General features: G+C 39.6%; 1 protein-coding gene across 4 annotated transcripts in view; it reads right to left on the bottom strand.

Moving 5' to 3' along the window:
* LOC102223834 (RNA binding protein fox-1 homolog 2-like) overlaps positions 1-19,975 on the bottom strand; it is a 67,317-nt gene that overhangs the window by 7,812 nt on the left and 39,530 nt on the right. For 3 of the 4 annotated variants that reach the window (XM_023349164.1, XM_023349161.1, XM_023349162.1), the window contains exons 4-9: positions 19,689-19,862; positions 19,228-19,281; positions 17,720-17,812; positions 2,799-2,886; positions 1,657-1,713; positions 1,415-1,565 (exon numbers count right to left, since the gene is read on the bottom strand). In XM_023349164.1, coding sequence (XP_023204932.1) covers positions 1,415-1,565; positions 1,657-1,713; positions 2,799-2,886; positions 17,720-17,812; positions 19,228-19,281; positions 19,689-19,862 — 617 coding nt within the window. The remainder of the gene's footprint in view (positions 1-1,414; positions 1,566-1,656; positions 1,714-2,798; positions 2,887-17,719; positions 17,813-19,227; positions 19,282-19,688; positions 19,863-19,975) is intronic. The other variant, XM_023349163.1, reaches the window with a different exon arrangement.

Raw genomic sequence — 19,975 nt, 5'->3', positions numbered from 1 at the left:
TACAGTCACGGCATAATTATAAGGCAGACGATCTGAAAAAAAAGAAGAAATGAATCTAGCTTCTCTACCTTCTCCCAGTGCTCCCAGTGCTAACCGCAGAAACAACCAATCAGAGCCAGGAGGAGGGTCTTAGCACTTTCAATCATGTTTGTGCTCAAGTCAAGTCAAAGTTTATTTATAAAGCACATTTACAACTTCCTCAGCTGACGAAAGAGCTTCACAACAAACATCACAGGTAGATAAATGATAAAACAGATTTTTTTTTTTTTCACAGATTATCTGTCTCATGTGATTCTGTCACAATATGAGTTTTAATGAATATGGAAAAAAGCATGCTTGTGTAAAAGTTTCATACTGCAGCTTTAATTTTAACCATGCAACAGTAGCAACCAAAAAAACATAAAAAAGTGGCTTTTGAGATGCAGAGCAGTATTAAAGCATTCCATACTATTTTAATTATTTTTAAAGTAACATCAGCTGATAAACACCAAATTTACAGTAAGTTAACAAGTTTGATGAATCATATTTTCCCAACAGTAGCAGCAGCCAACAACAGAGAAGAAGAGATTAATATATAAATATATATTTTGTGTACCAACTATACAACAATACAGACATTTCTTCCATATAGTTTATATTGTTCAATATTATTTTAAATAAATGTATTTTATCATGCTGGCTTGGTGTTATTTTGGCCCCTATGGTAGTGTGGGGGCTTTACTTGCATCTGCCTTGGGCCGGCTCTGCTCCCGGGGTCAATATGTCAAGTTTAATGAACTAAAACGTGACCGTAAAGTGCGACTGTTCCCTCTCTGACTGGGTCGTTTTATAGAGAATTACGCCTGGAGGTGGAGCCGGTTTGGAGAGGGTATTTCCTGCATCCTCCAATTTCCAGAGCCGAGCTTAATCATATCACAGCAAGTAACAGCTAGGCCGTAAATCATTCAAATCTGCTTTGATTGCAGTGGAAATGCAGCAGCGGACTCCGCCCCCGATTAGCCCCGTCATCACAGCACAACGACATGCACAGTACACAGAAAACAGGCCGAGGCAAAACGGGTTCGTCTGTAGCTAAACCCGTGTACAAGGTGACTGCGTTTTGCATCTTGTGTGTGTGCTTATGCAAATCTGCTGACGAGCGGCGTCTGTTTATTCAAATCAACCTGCAGTGGTGCAATCCAATCAGAGCGCAGCACCACGTTTCGACTGCTTGTGAACAGACTGAAAAGAAGCTGAGGGTGACCACTGACTGAGCGTTTGAGTCAGACAGAGACCTGGGCGAGCAGATTCGTTCAAGCACCACACAAAGCCGACCAGATTTAAAAACCGACTAAGATTTATTTCCAGATGTCCCGTGTTGCTGCACATATGAAGTCAACAGCTGCTGTTGACCAAGCAGGAAGATTTTCATTACCCAGGGTATGTAGGGATGGCGGGCTGAGGCACGGCCGCCCTGACGGCGCTGTAAACGGGCCGGCCTCGGCCTCTGAGGTGGGCGCCGCGGAACGCCGCCGCCGTCGTGGCTGCCGCTGCCGCCGCTGCGGTTGGGTAGGGAAACCCAGGGACTGGAAGGATATAACATGGGTTTGTTGAGGACTCTGGTGATGAAGGTGAGAACGTCGCTGCGATCATTTGGCAGACGGCGGACGCCCTTACCTGCGTAGATCTCGGGCCCATATACCGCTCCCACCATGGGACTTAGCTTCCACCCTGCTGATTGGTAACAGAGACGGGCAAAGGCAAGCAATGAAAGAAGCACTTTAAAAAACGTTTACCTTTACGTTCAATAAATAGAAAATGTTATTCACTTTACAATTTGCCTAAGTACTCCAATGCACCACTTTCACTTTGCACTGTGTTATTTGTTTGGTGTTTATTACTGCAAACAGTGATTCACCACGGCTCTATTCCAGCTGTGGCTAGCATACTCCCACACATTAACATAGCAGATGTTACTAGCATCGTGGCTAATGTAGCAACAAGTGGGAACTACTAAATTCCAACTCAGCAGAACCTGTTGACTGCTGTTAGCCAATAGGCTATTAGTAGCAAGTTTGCTAATGCTAGCTAGCATACTATCTACGTTCAACACAAAATACTAGTGCTAGCTATTATAATAAAAATGACGTTAGTAGCATGTTAGCTAATGGCGGCATATTACCTGATGATAGTGTGCTAAATTATAGTGCTTAGTGTTTAGCGCTAGTGATAGCGAGAAGGTCACTGTTAGCATGTTAGCTAGAAAATTATCAATTGTTGCATAATGCTAAATTCCAGCAGTGTAGAGAACATTAGCTACTGTTAGCTAACATGCTATTAGAAATATGTTCTATATTGTGATTTAACCAGTTAATTCTGCTATTTTCTTCCATGCTGACTCTTCAGTTTTCAAAATACCTCTAAAAAAATGAATAAATAATCGACTACAGTCGGTTGGTGTGCTTTGACTTCAGTTTCTTCAACACTTTTCTATACATATTTCTGCTCTTATATTTTTACAACTTTGTACTCTTTACCAAAGACTACTGCTTTCAATTCAGCTGCTTTACCAGGTAGTTGTAGCATCATAGCATTTTCTGAAGAAATGCCTTTTATGTACAGTTTATGATGCTGTGATAGTTTTTTTCTATGAGAGCTTGAACTACTGCACAAATTGTTTTGATGAGCTAGCATGTGTACGAGCGTAATTAAACATTTTGAAGGAAGCAGAGAGGACAAAGTGGGAATTTCAGTCCAACTGCCTCTCCCTTTGGGTTTTTTTTAGGTTCGGTGTTGGCGTGCGTCACTGCGGTTGTTACCATAGGGCAGCGTGCTGAGAGCCTCTCCATTAGGGTAAGGGCTGACGATTTTCTTGTTAGTCATCACCCTGGCGGTGGCATTATTCACCTGGTGGGGGGGGCGGAGGAGCAGACAGTCAAGCGCACAGACAACAGAGGAAGAGAAAATTAGCACACAAACTCAAAATTTAGGCCAAGGATGATGTGTAGCTTGCTTTTAACACTGTGAAGATAATTAACGTGCATATTGCTGATTATGATGCCTCCCTCTGACAATTTTATTTGGTGTGCTATTAAAAATGATTATATAGAACATTTAGAGCGCTGGTTGATTTCCTTGTGTAAACATCTACTTTTCATGTCGAGCAATTTCACTCTGAAGTTTGTTTTGAACCTTAATGATGCCATGAGGGACGTTTCTAAGGAAAACATTGCAATATTTCCTCTTAAACGGGAGGAAAATCACAAATTGAGAAATATATAAACACATTTTTTTGTGACTAGGCTGTTTGGAAATCTGATGGTTTTTGCCATGAAATCACCAAACCTATAATGGTTCCTGCTAATAGCAATAATTTTCTCAGTAGAAGTTTTACTGATGGAAGAAAACTCAAAGTTAGATATACGTGAAATCAGAGTCATCTGTAAAAGCATAAGGAGCTTCTAGAAAAGAAGTTGTATTCAATACAACTCTGCATTATGGCTGCTAAAAAAGAGAAAGTATGACTTTCAGCAGAAATGCTAAACATTTTATGGCTTATTTTCTCTTAAACTTTTGAGTTTTTAGCTTCTGTCTGCCATGGACAATTCTGGTTCTGCAAATGTTTATAATTTTTGGAAAACTTAAGAGTTAAAAGATATGTATTCTATAAGAAATTAACAGAGGCTGATATATACAGATAGCGATGCTAACCATGCTGCTAGTTCTATATCCTAAACAAAAAAAAAGCTAAAGACTCTGTGGTTCATTTTTATCTCTTCCTCTAATTTGTAATTTTTTATATATGTCATTCTAAAAATTTGGAATTTGTTAATTCATCATGACTAGAAAGGCTAGAAAGATTAGCTGCTAGTTATGGTTCTTAAATACAAGCTAGGTACAATTTGTGTAAGTAGGTCAAAACATAAAAACTGTAAACTGGGAATAGATCACACATTTTTGATTGGTATACATCGCCTTCCAAAAATAATGGCCCAAGTCATTTTGTAACCTAAAAAAAAGGCAAAAAAAGACTTGGGCCTTGTTTTTTAGGAAGGTGACGATATAACACACATGTAGTTCAGAGAGCGGTAGAACGTAATAAGCCAGTAATACTCTATTCTCTAATGTGAACAGGACCTCATTGTTATCTAGTCTTCAGCATCAGTAATAAAAATAAATAAAATCTACTTTATTACAGAAAGAGAGCATTAGCTGTCAGGGGCTTGGTCCATAACCAATAAAAAATCTTAAAAATCTGCCCACATAGCAACATTAAAAGGTCGAGTTAAACTCTGATGAAGGCACTAAAAGTGAAGCCCTGTGTTTAAGACAACAGAAGATTACGTCTGCCGTTTGGCTGGTTTAACATGAGATTATAAGATCGTCGTTAAATTATCAAAAGAAACTTGAAACAGGAGTAAATCTCTAGATTTCTGAGACCATGTCTGAGCAGGATTTTAGGAGTTATAATCTACCTCTGCAGACATTAAAACGTCACCGATGTGCAGTAAAACTACGCATCACCAGTGACGACTTGACTCTGTGTCTGTGTTTGAGGGTAAAAGTGGATGGAGGTCGTTAAGGTGGTTTTCAGTCATGCAACAAAAAGCAAGCTGTGCAGCGGAGTTTCTTTCGGTGGTTGGCTCTGAAGGGATGCGTGAGGGTGCGCAGCAAAGGAAACCCAGCTGTTTATTTTTCAGCATGCGCAGACGAACAAAATGGGGCTCTTATTGATGGTGTGTGCATGTTCTGTGCATGCTTCCTGCTTCTTTTTAGAAGGTTTCCTATCAAAGATGGCTGATAATCTCCTTCCTGAGCTTCAAAGGCTCACACTTTGGTCCCCTTGATGTATCCTCGTCTTCCCTTTGATGGGCTTTAAGAGAGGCAGACTGTGGCTCTCCGTAATAAGCCGTCCTGTCTGAGAGCGCACTGCCCAAGTTGCATGTTTGACTGTTTGGGACGCTAAAGATTAACGACCTTTTGGCAGAACTCACAGAGAGGGAGTGCTAGCATGCGGCAAATGGAGGAGAGAGATGGGGTCGAGGAATGAGCGCGTTCGAGCACACACACCCACACCACTCTCCCATTTAGAGAGGGAACCATTAAAGCCTCGGCTGTCGTTCGCATTGCCTCCTCTGGTGAGTCACGTTCTTTATCTGCAGAGCTTAATTCAAATGGAAATGAGGTTTGCCTCATTTTTCCATCATCGCAGATGTCAAGGTCAGGGGCGAATGACTCAATTAGCCTAGCTAGCCTGTTGCACACAGCTGTCCAGATGTTGCGGAATGGAAAGGGGAATCAAGAAATCCCTTGAAATGGAGGAGCGTTTGGTCTGTATGTGATCAGATGGCGCTACCAGTTCAGTTTAGTGGATGTAAATGGTGGGTCTGTATACGGCGCCTTGCAAAAGTATTTACACCCAATTAACTTTTTACTCATTTTGGGACATTGCGACAACGACTATTTGTAATGTATTTTATCTGGATTTTATGTGGCAGACCAACGGAACATAGTAAAACAAAAATGATGAGTAGATAGAAAAAATAATAATCTGGAAAGTGTTGTGTGCATTTGTATTCAGTCCATTTAAGGTGATACTCTTGAATAAAATCCACTGCAGCCAATTGTATGGAGCTAAATAGGAGCAATAAAGTTGCAAAACATTTTTTTTTTTTTAAAGTAAACTAAAAAGGTCGATTTAAAACAAAAAACCCTGAAACTAAAGAAAAATACAATCGGAAACTGAAAAGTAAACTCAAACTTTTATTTTTCAATTTACTTTTTTTCCCATTTTTAAATCTTTTTTTCAACTTGAATTTTGTTTTTCACTTTTTATTGTTAACAAATTTTATGGCACCAATTTAGCTCCGTACAATCACTTTAAGACATCGCCTTCTTTGTACACAGAGTCCACATGTTTGTGCTTTGATTTTAGAATAAATGAAGTTGTTGTTCAGTCAAAACTGACAAGCTGGGTTTTATACTTTATTGAAATTGATTAAATGATGCTGAAGCTCCTACTGCACACATTTCTTCAAAGAGTTGATGGCCGTGGGCGGGAAATGTCCTTTTTTTTTTCAGCTTGTTGAGTTTTCTTAAGTCACTGGATCTGATGCCGTTGGTCAAGAAGAGCCCAGACTGCAGTTTTCTGTCGGATCACCAATGTTTCAAAAACCTGCACAGGTTGATCAGGTGTAATCAAATCAACTAAAAACGGTAAAATATACTTTGAAAACATATCGTTTTCGCATCACGATCTTGCACTCCTTTGAGTTGGTCCGTCACATAAAATCCCAGTGAAATGTATTGAAGTTTGAGATTGAAGCAAAATCCAGTGATGTCTGAATACTGTCCCAAGGCACTGCATATGGACACAGTGATAAGTGCATTTGGGTCATGCATAATCAATGAAATGGGACATGAACACATGCAAATCAACAAAGACCAATATGGAAGGCAAAGTGTTCATGATTTCGAAAACATTCATCCTTTCTCATCCCACTTTTGCCCTCCCAGTCCAGCCTGGCCGATAAATCCGGACAAAAAAACCCAAAACAAACAAAAAAACAAATCACATTTCCATATGAAACCAAACTTGTGGGGTTTACGTACCTAAAAGAATAAATGCAGTTTTAAATTAAATACAAAAAGAGAGGGAGAGAAAGAGGGAGGTGCAAAAAACATTTGTTTGATAAAATTAATAATCATCTAAACAAAAAAAATTACACACAGCCATATACAGGCGCATCACATGACCCAGAGTGAGTTACAAACTAAATCAACCAAAAAAAAGAAAAAAAGAAAAAACTTAGCCAATCAGCAAGCTTCGGATGCAGAATAGAGACCAATCAAAACAATCTAGAGCACTCCCACGTCAAACACATAAGAGACAAAGATGAGACGGGAACGTTAGGGGTGAGGGATGCAGGTGAGAAGTAAAGAGACAGAGCCAGTCCGTATTCAGAAACAGGGAAACATAAAGATGAAAAAAAAGAGGGAAAATAAGTTTACACAAGCAACACAAGGAAAAAAAAATATCAATAAATTACTGTTGAAAACGTATATATACCAAAGTGCATCATTCAAATAAAGCAATTACATTTGGTGACCATTCTCCTGAAAAAATCTCATCATATGTGGTGGGTTGAGAAACAGAGCACCAAAGGATGGAGGGAACAGAGAGACAGCGAGATACAGAGGGAGAGATAAAGGTAGCAAAGGTAGAAAGAAAGAAAGAGAGAGAGAGATAGAGAGCAATTCTCATTCCCAAAAAAGGAGAAAAGTAAAAAAAACAAAACAACAAACATGAGACACTTTGCCAGGCATTAAAATTTCGTGTCACAAACTTAGGACCAGTACACTGTAACTACTACTACGACTACTAATACACAGACAATCCACTACAAGAAAACCAAACCAAACAGAAAAGAAAATGGCAGCAGAAGAAAGGCCCAAAACAGCAAAGGTAAACCCCATATCGGTTTAGAGATGCATATGGTTAGAAAAAAACAAAAGCAAAAAACTAGCTTGATCGAGTGAGTGACCAGAAGTCAGTTGCACCAGCTCTTCATTCTCTGAATATTTTTAATGTTTAATAATCTGAGTTGCTTTATATTAGTCTATGTTGGATCAAACCAAAGAGGAAGGTGTAACAACAAGAGGTATGACGACATTTTGTGGCACCACATTAAAGAAAAAAAACCCCAAGTAAAATCTGCTTTGTGACACGCTGTAAAGTTGTTGTCAGAATGTGACTTAATCTAGCAAAGTTGTTGTAAGCTAACATAATGAGCCCTAGATATAAAGAACACCAAGCTACAAAAGTGCTAAAGTAGCTTTGGCCACTTTAAATCATTTGTGTGAAAGCATTTTCAGTAGCAGGTGCAAAAAAGAAACAATGTGAATGACTTTTAAGCGATGCGAGAATACAGCATCTGGCTAACGCTAAAGTTGGGAAGCACCAAAACAAATGCTCAGCGTTAAGCTAACGGGGGCTGAGAGTCTGAACTTAAATTCAGTTTGGTCCTTGGTGTAAAATAAAAACAAAGCCAAAAAAACATGAATGACTGCTAAGCCCAGACAGAATAGCACATCTGGCTAACCATTAGCCGCTAATGATGCTAAAGTTAGTCTGGGTGCTTAATCAGAGTTTTTTCACAAGTTTGAACAGCTTTTGACCATATTTACTTAAAATGTTCAAATATGTAATAGACAACTTCACACTTCAAAAGCCTTCGCTATATGTAACTTTATACTTTTTGAAAAAAAAAAAACACACAAAAAGCTTGTACCATTAATGCTTTTTTGCATTAGAACCAATTCAGAACAAGACAACCAAATATTTTTACATTTATGGACTAGGCAAACATGGACACAAATACCTCCTGGGATATTATTTACAGATTTTGAACACAAAACTCGGTTTGTCATCTGTAAAAGTTTTTAGCTTCATACTATTTAAAGCAATAAAAGGTTATTTTGTCTGAAAGTTCTGACTAAGTTTGACAATCAATATTCAAAAATATTTGGTGTAACTAAGCCAACTGTGAAAACAACTTTTGCTGCTTTAGCTTGTTGTATGGAACTGTCCTCTTAGTCTGCTGTCGGGCAAAGCAGTAGATGACTTAGAAATAACTGGTAGCTAAAGGAAATTAATCTTTAGTGGAGCAACCCAGCAAAAACAAAAACAAAAAGATCTGGCAATTGGTATGAACAAATTTATGAAAAACTGGTGCAACTCAGCCCAGATTTGGAGCATTCTAATTTAAATGTTCATATAAAGTGAATTTAAAATGATAAAAATTTTTACAGTGCCTCGCAAAAGTAGTCAGAACACAAAAAGTTACCTTAAAATTTTTTTGCTGGCTACATTTTGCCGTCATGTCTATGCCACATATTGTTTATTTCATAATTTCACTCATTTTCCGACTACTCCACATAAAATCTAGTAAAAGCACAATAAAGTCTGCGGTTCTCATGCAAAACAAAAACAACAACAAAAAAAGTTCAAGCGGTTTGAATTCTTTTACCAGGCACTGTAACAAAATTTTCCTTTCCTCTCGGTGAGATCCTGTTTTACATTTATAAACTCCAAAAAAAAAAAGAAAGAAAAAAAGAAGAAAGTCAGGCAGGGGCGTCACGGCCTCGTCTGCCAACACGGTGCGCCAAGCGCCGCGTCTGGCCTCACGTTAGGACATCAATCATATGCCTGCATGAAATCCTTTCCTTTATCAGCAGTGTCTACAATCTCAAAGTCTCAATGGCTCCAATTGCTAGACATTCGAAATGTCTTTGCCTAAAGCAAACAGGTCAGTTAAACATATATATATATAAAAAAATAAAGATAAAAGGAAAGAAAAAAAGGAAATAAGAGCAGCCTTATTTGCCCTGCAGCTTTGCATTCGCTGAAAGAAACTGTGGGCAGCAACAGGGAGCAAAGCTTCACATCCTTTCTGATGGGGTTTCATTATACGAGAAGATGAATGCTGCACATATCGAGTCCAATGGAGAATTAATGTGTCATTGCATAGAAGGAGGTGATTACATACAGTCATTCCCAGTGAGGTGTTAATGACGTAGTGTGAACAGGGTATTACACTTAGTTAAATATGTCATGTCCACCTGTCTGTGTGTATATAAATATATAGATATGTGTTGTGTTTATTCTTAAAGGGGCCAGACACAATAAAAAACAAAATCAAAAAATCAATAAATCACACGTGGAGATGTCATGGCGCTCGCTCTAACTGCACTAGCCTGGAAAGAATACTGTCAAATGCCTCTTTTCAAGGGATCAGTTCAGTGATAGATGTTTGTACACAACTTACCGTTGCCGAGGAAACAGCGAGTGGTTACCGTGGAGACTGACAACAACACACAGAAGTCGTCAGGGAAACAGAAAAAATATAATAAATAAAGGAACAAATCATCCTAGGAATAAAAGAAACCTAGTTGTCCCCCTGATTGCCAACATTTGAAATTAAAACAAACAAAAAAATTAAAAAGAAAACCTGACTGCAGCAGTGTCAGCTTAGAGCAGACTGAGGGAGAGGAGGAGAGAGGAGAGAAAAGGAAGAGGTGGGGATGCTAACTCTCAACGCTCAAACCACCAGTCTGACCAGTAGCAGATCTGGTTCACTGGAGGGGGCCGTTTGGTAAATAACAGCCTAAACCACCTTTAAGACTGGAAAGACACCGTAAGACTACGGTGTCATGCAAACGTATTCACACCCTTTCAGCTTTCATGGTTTTCATGTGGCAAATAAACCAACAAAAAGTAGCGCACTTTTGTTGAGTGAAAGGAAAACGACACAGGGCCTTAAACATGTTTTCCACAAACATCTTAAAACTCTTTCACCCATATCTTTAACTCCAGTCCAGGGTTAGATTTCAGGGTGTCTGTGCATCCTTCAAAAGTCCTAAATTCATGAAGCTAAAATCAATACCTTAAAAAGTCTTAAAGTCATTAAAGAGAAGGTAAGTTGGCCTTAAATTTGTTAACCACCGGTCTTAAATTTTGTCGTGGTTATGACACGACAAAATTATGACACGGGATATAAAAGTCCCGTTTTTCTTACAGGACTTTTGTATCAGGCAAATGTCTGAGTTGCAGACATCATCGCTCACTATATTCTGTGTCTCAGGTGGTAAAGGCTATGAGTAACAATCTACTATTACTGGTAGCTAGCTAGCTTTCTTGCATTTTCCATGGGAAAGTGTGAACTTATCAGCAGTCGGCTAGACGACGTTCACAAAAAAAAAACAAAAAAACATACAAAACAGCTAGCTAGTTTTTTGTTGGTAAGTGTAAATTTATTGGCAGTTGGCTGGATGACATCTGCAAATTTCCTGAAAAGAAGGCATTTCTTTTGTACATTTCAGTTGTGATATACTGTAGGTCTTAAATTGTATTCATAATGGTCTTTAAAAGTCTTAAATTAGAGATGGAGAACCCTGCAGAAACTCTGGATTAGGTATAAGACTGTAGCGTGGCACAGGGGTTCACCTTAAAGGAAAACAATGACTCTACACAAATAGCCTGAGCTGCCATGGAATGGCAAAAGTCTAAAAACAAGCTACAAACACTCACTCCATACTTTGCCAGACTATTTCCAAATGGTTGTTGGAGATTCTGATAACACTTGAACTTGCTTGTTTCATTTCTAAAGCAGGTATGCCTGGAGTACAATATGTGATCATTGCTCTTTATGTTGTTTTTGAAGATAAAACAAAAAAAAAAGTGTGTTAAATTAATTGTTCCAACACACTTGGCCTAATGCTACTTCATAAATAAAATAAAATCTTGCTTTGAAATATTAGTCACACATGTAATTATTTTCCAGCAACTACTCTTTTTTTTGCATCCATCATGGGTAAATTTATAATGAATAAAAAGCATTAAAACACTATTTAGTAAAGCATGTTATTATTGATTGCAAGTTGAATCATTGTAATTTTACAAACATTCAATAAGCAGCCCTAATATTAACCATCTTAGATCATATTCTATAAAAAGGGGAAAAAAATAATTATTTAATGTACGCTTTTTGTTCCACTTCACAATTGTGCACTACTTGTTGCTGGTGTATCGAATAAATCCTCCCCACAATATGCATTTAAGTGGTTCACAAGGTGTGAATATCTTTTGCAAGGCGTTGTAAATTTGCAGCTTATTAAAACAAATATTGTCCACCACAAAACAAGAACAGCAAAATGAGTTTGTTGCTATCGGTTTTAAGCGAGAGCACTTTTAGTTAGATGAGGGAACGATTCTCATTCTAGCGGTGAAGTTACGGCATAAAGGGGAAAGTGTGTGTTGGGACACTGGGCTAAATTTACCGTCTTTTACCAGTCACCATGAAGGCAGTCACTACAGTTAAAAAAAACAAAACAAGCTAAAAATAAAATATGGAAGAGGAGGAAATAAATTTAAAAAGCTACATGTTAATGTCAGATAAAATAAAAATAAAAAAGACAAACATGACTGGCAAGGAGATCACAGAGGTTTATGTGAAAGAGACAAATGAGTGAAAACAGAGAAAAAAAAGAGAGAGGGTAAAAAGGACAAAGGTCGCACTCTTTTCAAACTTTTCTACAATTTTACACATGTACAAAGAACACAAAAATAAGTTCACACTTCAGTCATTTATCATTCCAGGAGGGGAAAAAAAAAAAAGTCATGCAGGAACAAAAATTTTGACTGGTCAGATTCAGACGGAGCTCATCTGCCAAAATGGGACAATAGCAAGAGGTGCAGCGTACCAAAACACTCGGTCAAATTTAATTGAATGCGTCCCGTCCAGGAGTATGGAATGCTTTGGGCTGGACCGGGTCCGCAGGGTCAGGCATGCACAATCGCCTACCAACCACTTTCACCACAAACATCCATGCAGTGAGGACTGACTGTTTGTATTCACTGATGCCCCACAGCACAACCATCAGCTTGCATGCAGAGCTGCAACACTACTTCTGCACACACACACGCGCAGAACTCAGCCTTTCCACCCTTTACTGCTGTGATATCCGACTAAAACTCTGCGCTGCGGAGAAACCGTCACTTTCCTCAACACTCCGACAACAGATCGCCCACAAACGACTCGGCTTGGAACAGGAGCCGACCTTCGGGGTCAACAGGGACGTTCTCTCCTCTGGTAGTTACATTTTTTTTCTCCCTCAACATTCCCGAAATTAAACTGCTATTTTGGTTACTTACTGTCTCATAAGTGGTACAAAAAAAAAAGTTCAACTACAACAACATTAAACTGATTGATACCTAGTATATGTACTGACTGGAATGTACTGATTGCAGTTCTCAGGCCGATCCCTTAACTGGTTAGTTAACCCCTTAACTGGCGGCATCCCATCCATGGGACAAATCAAGGTTGTCTGAATTCTCTGCCTTTTTCTCCTCTTTAAACTCTGCCGGTGTCCATTATGACGCTTTTATTGGGCAGCCTAGAGCCCCTTTTGATTGACACCGCATTCCACCAATAATGTTATGAAATGGCTTTTCCCGAGCCAATAATATCCAGAAAGCGACTTGAGCCCGTTTTGACATGCCTGTATTGTTTTTGGAATATTTCTGACTGCTCAACTCGGAGACTAAATCTAAAGCCACAGATGTGTAGCCAACACGTGTCCTGTCATAAGGATATAAGGCATTTTAGGGTTTGTTTTGAGATGAATCCACCAGCTGCATGCGTGACCACGGGTAATGTGTGCGCCTGTGCTGCATCAAAGTCAGGCTCTGTGCGCCTTCATGCGTAACGGTGTTTACAGGACTTTTTCTCACCAACGGAGAGACACGTTGTCAGAACGTGTCAAAACTGAATGTAAAGCAAAACTTCACAACTCACGGGAGTGGACGATTATGGCCGTAAGAGTGCTGACACGTTTTGGATCTGAGAATACCAGAAACTTTTAGTCGTCTGCTGCTACAGTCAGAGCGAGGGAGGTAGAGTGTACCAAAGAGCGAGAATGGGGGGCAGAGGCACTGAAGAGTTACAGTTATTTGAAGTTCGTATATCAAGTGTTGTCCAAGTGTGCTATTTGGAGACGCCAAATGGAGACTCCAGATGGCACCACTTGGACAACACCTGTACTTTCTCAAAAATAAACATGTCCAAAATGATATTTCTTTTTTGTGCTATTCTGATCAGTCTTTATATCCACGAGCAGAATACTTTATTCTACAGATTTATTGTATTTTCCAGTCCATACAATCAACACTCAATGTGCATTTACAAGAAATAAAAATGAAAAATCTGGGTGAAGCAGAATTCAAAAAAATGTTTTTGTGTTACAAACGTAATAACTACAAACTACTTACAGTTAAAGTATATTTGACTGGACAAATAAAAAATTTAGCTCGTCTTCTTCATAAAGAGACCAAGCTTTTGCATGTAGTCCAAATTGTTCAAGAACAGCAGATGATTTAATTTGGGTATAGCTTTTTAGCCGTTTTTGTTGATTTTGGTACAGCCAGTTAAGGGGTTATAAAGAGCCTCAACAATTCAAATAGTTTTTTGGGGGTTTTTTGTCTGAAAAGTTGCTAAATATAGCAACGAAATCGATAAGTTGGCATCCGTGGGGTGACTACTGTTAATGCGCGTATAGATGTGACTTGGTGGCTGGTTTTCAGATCTTTGCAGAACTCCCAAAATTAAGGAAATCAGAGCCGATTTATTTGTGCACCCATAATGCAGACATGAAATACTAAAGCAACAACGCTTAGTCAAATATCTAGGTTTCCTTGAGGAAAAATGAATCATTTAAATGACCCAGCTGGATTCTCTAATAATCTCTAATAATAGTAATAATAATACTGAACACTGGGGTCCCTCAGGGCTGTGTGATGGGTCCACTGCTGATCAGATTATCAAACTACAAGACTGCAGATCCATGTTTGAGGAAAACCTGACTGCTCAATCAGCGGATGATACCATAGAAGTGGTGGAACTGGTTAATCAATGTCCAGACACGAAGTCGAACCGTTTTTGAACTGCTGCCACCAGACAGATCGGCACTAAAATGATTCCTTTTATATTCTCGCACCTTTGTTATACATTTGATCAAATTTGTGTATTCTTCCATTTAATAAATTTCCACTCCAAATTGTTCAAGATATCAGAGAAACTCTCATATGTGTTTGTCTGCCTTTAGCTGAATTGATCATCTCACCAAGGTTATTTTCCCTACTATAACACAAATGGTTCAGTAAAGCCCATACCTAGAGACGATGCTTTGAGGCCACGTAAGAGTGAAATATGGGTCAAATGAGGAAAATTTGAAGAAATTATATATTCATAATTATCTTAGACAAGAAAAGAAAAGCAATGTGACTATCAATGGCTTATCCTTAGGCATACACATGATAACAGAAACAGCCATGGATGGGATGAGAGGAATGAACAGTGTTTGAGAGTGCATCCTATGAGACACTGAACCATGCTTTGTGTGTGTGTGTGTGTGTATATATACATATGTATATATAATTTATGATGACTATGATGTGATGGGATGACAGAAAAGCAGGTAGTGAACTGTAGTTGGGCCACTTACATGGATACACTGGAAGCATACAGGAAACTGACTTCTTCAAAGCGCAGAGTTTTACCCCAGACAAAAAAAAGTACGTTATAACTTTGAACACAGCAAATCCATTTCTACTCTCGTTTTCGTCACATGCACAAAATGGGAAGCCACGACAAAAGAGCTTTGGCAAATTTCCACTGACATGCACCGAGTGATCGAGTGCAGCATTCCCTTCTACGTCATCAGGTTTGTTCGGCCTCTCTAAAAGGGTCTCAGGCCGTCTGGAGGCAACTGCGGTCATGCTGACTAAACAAAGAAACTGATAATGACGCCACATTACTAAAACTAATCCGCCAGAACAAAACAAACATGCAAGGAAAACATCTGCGTCGACACTACGGCCTCCATTAGCGCACGGCTAGCGATGTTAAAACATGAACCATGCACACCAAGGCCTCTTTAGCTAACCGCATGCCAGTGGACAGTTCAGACACAGAAATGGCAAAAGGCCACATATAGATATCACTATACAGTGTCTTGCAAAAGGATTCATACTGATTCACCTTTGCAAACGTTTCTTTCTTACATCTACAAATTTGAAAACATCCGATTTAAGTGAACGGGTGACTATTAAAAGGCACTTGATGTCATGTCAGCTCTAAATAGTTTAAACGATACTGAAAACTATTAAATGGAAAAATATAGAAAATGTTTGTTTAGAATTTTCCCTTGTTTTCATGAAAAAAAAAAACATACACATTTTTGTAATTAGAAAACTTTGTAATTAGAAAATGTAATAACATTTTTCTTTATTCTAAAACCAATTGAGAAAGATTTTTTTTTAAGGTGTGCAGCGATTGATTGGCCGACCAATCAGGCCTGAATCCCCAAATTTTGGACCGATATTTACGCAGGAAATCTATCTTATCCACTGATCTCATTAACTTCCGCAACGGTTTGAAAATCAACTACTGTTCTAGCAACTTCTCAGACAAAAACATAAGAAGAAAAAAATAAATTGGTATCGGCATAAAATCTGAAAACTACAATGGGTGCAGTCTTAATTTTTTGTCATATTTTATAGCAGTTATTTGCAAGGTGCCCTTTTTGTTTTTTAATCAAGGAATATTTTTTTACAACTTAAAACAAAGTTTATGTAGTAACATAATTAATTCTTTGGACTGAATTAAAGTTGCTGAGGTCACGCAATGCTTTGCGTCGACCTTCCACATAAAATCCGAATAAAACACAGTGAATAGGTCCGAGTCCTACTGCAAGACACCGTAACTTGAGGCCTGCATTTCAGAGCTTCTGAACTGCAAGACAAATATCCCACTTGTTCCGTCCAAAACGCGCTTCAATAAAACTCTGAAATTGTGACCGAATCTAAGCGAGAAGAAACGGAAAACAGAAAAGGTCCACAGTTTCTCTTCTCTCTCATGCTGCCGATCGCCTGGCAAAGCTACAGACCATCACCACGGGACGCATGCGACGAGACGACTGAAACACAAACACACTCTTTTCTTTTATCTTTTGCAGATTTCATGCAGAACCCCAAGGGTCAAACAAAGACACTCTGAACATGGGTGAGACTGATGCAGGATGAACTGGCTCCAGTGGCATCCGCTCTGCTTGCTGATTGGCTGAAGGTGGACAGGGTGGGGGTAGGATAAAGGGAGGGAGGGGGAAGGGAATCATGTTGCACCGTAGGATGCAGGTGGCTGCCTCTCTTTCTCGACTGTACTGCAGCAGAAGTTTAAAAAAATTAAAATAGAAAAAGCATCCAGCCTCATCCATCATGCAGGAAGTGAGTTGCACACGCCCAAAAAGGAGAGTCAGGTGTGTGAATCCCCGTTGTAAGCCCATGCAGAAATCCCAGCTTAAAGTGGTGGATCAAGTATGACGGGCTGGAAAAAATTCCCTGATTAGAAAACCAAAATCTGCATTCAAACACTCAGCACATGCTTCAGTAAAACAGAAAATGTGTAACTGTATCCAAACAAACCTAAAATTAAAAAATAACAACACAGAGATTATAAACATCAGAAAAGAATCCAGCGTTCCGTAACAGTGAGCATGCGAACGCCAGCATGCTGCTGCTGCAATTACCCATTAGTACCAGAAAGAAAGAGAGAGAGAAAGACAGACAGACAGAGAGAGAGAGAGAGAGGTGAACCCAATGCCACGGAGAAGAAACAAAAGAGCATCCGACTGCAATCTGCCATGCATCATACTTTCACTTTCACCGGGCTCCTCTCTCATGCCCTCCAGAGGCAGCTACACAAACATCATTCCAGCTGCTGAGTGGAAAATCGGAACATCGGCGTGGCTAACGAGGGGAGCGTCGTCGGGGAAACGAAGCCAAGGAGGCCGACAGGTTGACGTGAAAACAAGGCATGCTTTTTGCTCACGTTCTTGCACCCCCTCCAAAATTAAAAAGAAAATTAATCCCAGCACATTTAAAGAAAAAACAACAAAAAAACCCAAAACATTGCAAAAGAAAAAAAAAAGAAGAAGGTGAGGTCTCTTTGGATTTTAAACAAACAGGAAACAGATTGCAGAGGACTGGGGGAAGTAGGATACCAGTGGGCTGCATCAGAGCATATCACATAAGGGATGATGGGATGGAGACAGATAGGCAGAACTGATTGAGGAGCGGAGAGAGAAGATGAAGGAGAGAGAGAGAGAAAGAAAGAGGGGAAATTACCTCAATTTTACGGCCCTCCACCAGCGTGCCGTGGAGCTTTTCTCTGGCTTTCTCCGCGTCGGCGCTGTTTTCAAATGTCACAAAGCCGAAACCCTGCGGCACACAGTGAGGTTAGAGAGGAGGAGGAGGAGGAAGAGGAGGAGGAGGGGAGAGGAAGGGCGACGGCAGAACGGACCGGGTCCGGTTTTCACTGCTAAAAAAACCATTTTATTGCCGTTTTTTTTTTACAGCTAAAGTGTTCCGGTCTTAAGTTTAAAGTGTCCAAACCTTTTGTAACATGAGTCAAAATTGTCAACGAAAGAGAACCAACGCAATCGTCTCAAATTTAAATTAAGAATCAATTTGAAAATATATTCTGAATGCCATCTCAAAGCCGCTATACTAAAGCCTGACGATAAACAGAAAGGCGCGTTTATCGTCGCCTTTCTGTTTTAAATAAAAGCAGGCAGATGATGCAACACATTTTATTAATTTTTTTGAGTGTGAACACTGCTGACGAGGTTTTTTTTTTAATCATACAGTGAGAATCTCAGGAGAAAATCAAATCTGCTGCTTCTGCAACTTTTACTTGTACACTTTTTCCTTCCACCAAACTTTCCTTCATTGTTAGCAGTGCCTTCTTAAATCTGCCAACTCAGCAGTTTTCCCCATGACTGTGTAGGCCATAACTTAAAATTTTCCTCTCTGAAATGGATTACTGAAAAACATAACATCTGTTGACAATATCTTTAGTTTGGAGATATAGATGTAGACGCTCCAGAAAGTGCAATCAAACAGAAAGAAGCAGCTTTATTTTATCTTTGCACGTGTACACAGAGCAACTTTTTAACCGGAGTTCAAAGGTCAGGCAAAGGAACTATCGCTCAATGCGTCTTATTATTCTTGTAGCAGCAGAGTTTATCGTCGCCTTTCTGTTTTAAATAAAAGCAGGCAGATGATGCAACACATTTTATTAACCCTCTATGGCATGGCGTTGCCCTCAGGCAACAAACCACATAGCTGTACCTCACATTGCTCCTTTATTTTATTTTTTGGGGGGCATGATTTTTGACATATTTTTGTCCAAAAAAAAGTTATTTTATGAATATAGTGTTTGTTTGATTTGTATTTCATTTCTCATAATCAGTGTAGAAAATCTTGGTGTTCTAGACCAATGTTACCCTGAGGCAACAAACCCAAATCTGGTTCCAGGAGGTGTCAGAGTCCGATTTTATGATTGACATGTAATTAGGGACCACCAAGCTCCCAAAGAATGCAGGAAAATATGTCTTCCCCACAAAAATAAAAAGTCATGCCATAGAGGGTTAATTTTTTTTTGAGTGTGAATACTGCTGAAGTGTGTTTTTTGTTGTTGTTGTTTTTTTTAAATCACACAGTGAGAACCTCGGGAGAAACCTCGGGAGAAAATCCAATCTGTCAATCAGAGCTCTGACTGCTTTCTAGCATCGTGTTCACATCAGAACTGATCTCACTCAAACAAAGACAAATCAGAAAAAGAAACGACTCACCTTTGACCCTCTCTCATTGAAAATAATCTCTACATCCAGAATCTTCCCAAATTGCTGCAAAAACACCAGAAGGCAGAGTCCAGTAAATATATAAACGAGTAATTGAGCATAATTACACAGTAAAGCCTCTTTGAAGCCTGTTTGGAAGTAGGAGGTTTTCAGCAAACGTACACTAGGGGTCACTATTACACCAAAGACAATTTTCTGCATTTTTTCAGCATTAAACTGTGTTTACCTCTTGCTTGCTCTGTCCCATTCCCCTCCCCAGGTTTTGCGACTCACACTAACACACTGACACAGTTAGAAGCTTGACCCCTCAACGCATTAGCAGGACCCCCATGGTCGCCTTCCCCCCGTGTCCCACTTTGACTCTTTTGCCCACTCAGAAAGCGGTCGTTTCGCCAGAGCGCTCCGCCACGCGTCTAGACTGATTTATTGATCCTGCCCGGAGCGGTCCGTACCCCAAACATCTGCCTGAGGTCCGGGTCCCGGAAGCGGAAGGGGATGTTGGAGACGTGGAGGCGCTTGGGGGTCCCCTTGGCCTCCGCGGAGTCTCCCGTTGAGCCGCCCGCTCCCGTGCCTCCTGCGGAACACTGCGCACCCGCCTCGCCCTGAGACGTCTCCTCCGTCTTTCCCTGAGGAGGAATGAGACAGCGGTTTTTTAAAAGAAAATTTAGATTTAACATGGAAAATTGACAAAAGGTAGACAATAAAAGTGAAGTAGAAGGAAACTTTTACACAAACAACA

This window comes from Xiphophorus maculatus, chromosome 16 (genome assembly GCF_002775205.1).
Source record: "Xiphophorus maculatus strain JP 163 A chromosome 16, X_maculatus-5.0-male, whole genome shotgun sequence".
Taxonomy (NCBI): Eukaryota; Metazoa; Chordata; class Actinopteri; order Cyprinodontiformes; family Poeciliidae; genus Xiphophorus; species Xiphophorus maculatus.
This window is presented reverse-complemented; position numbering and strand designations above follow the sequence as displayed.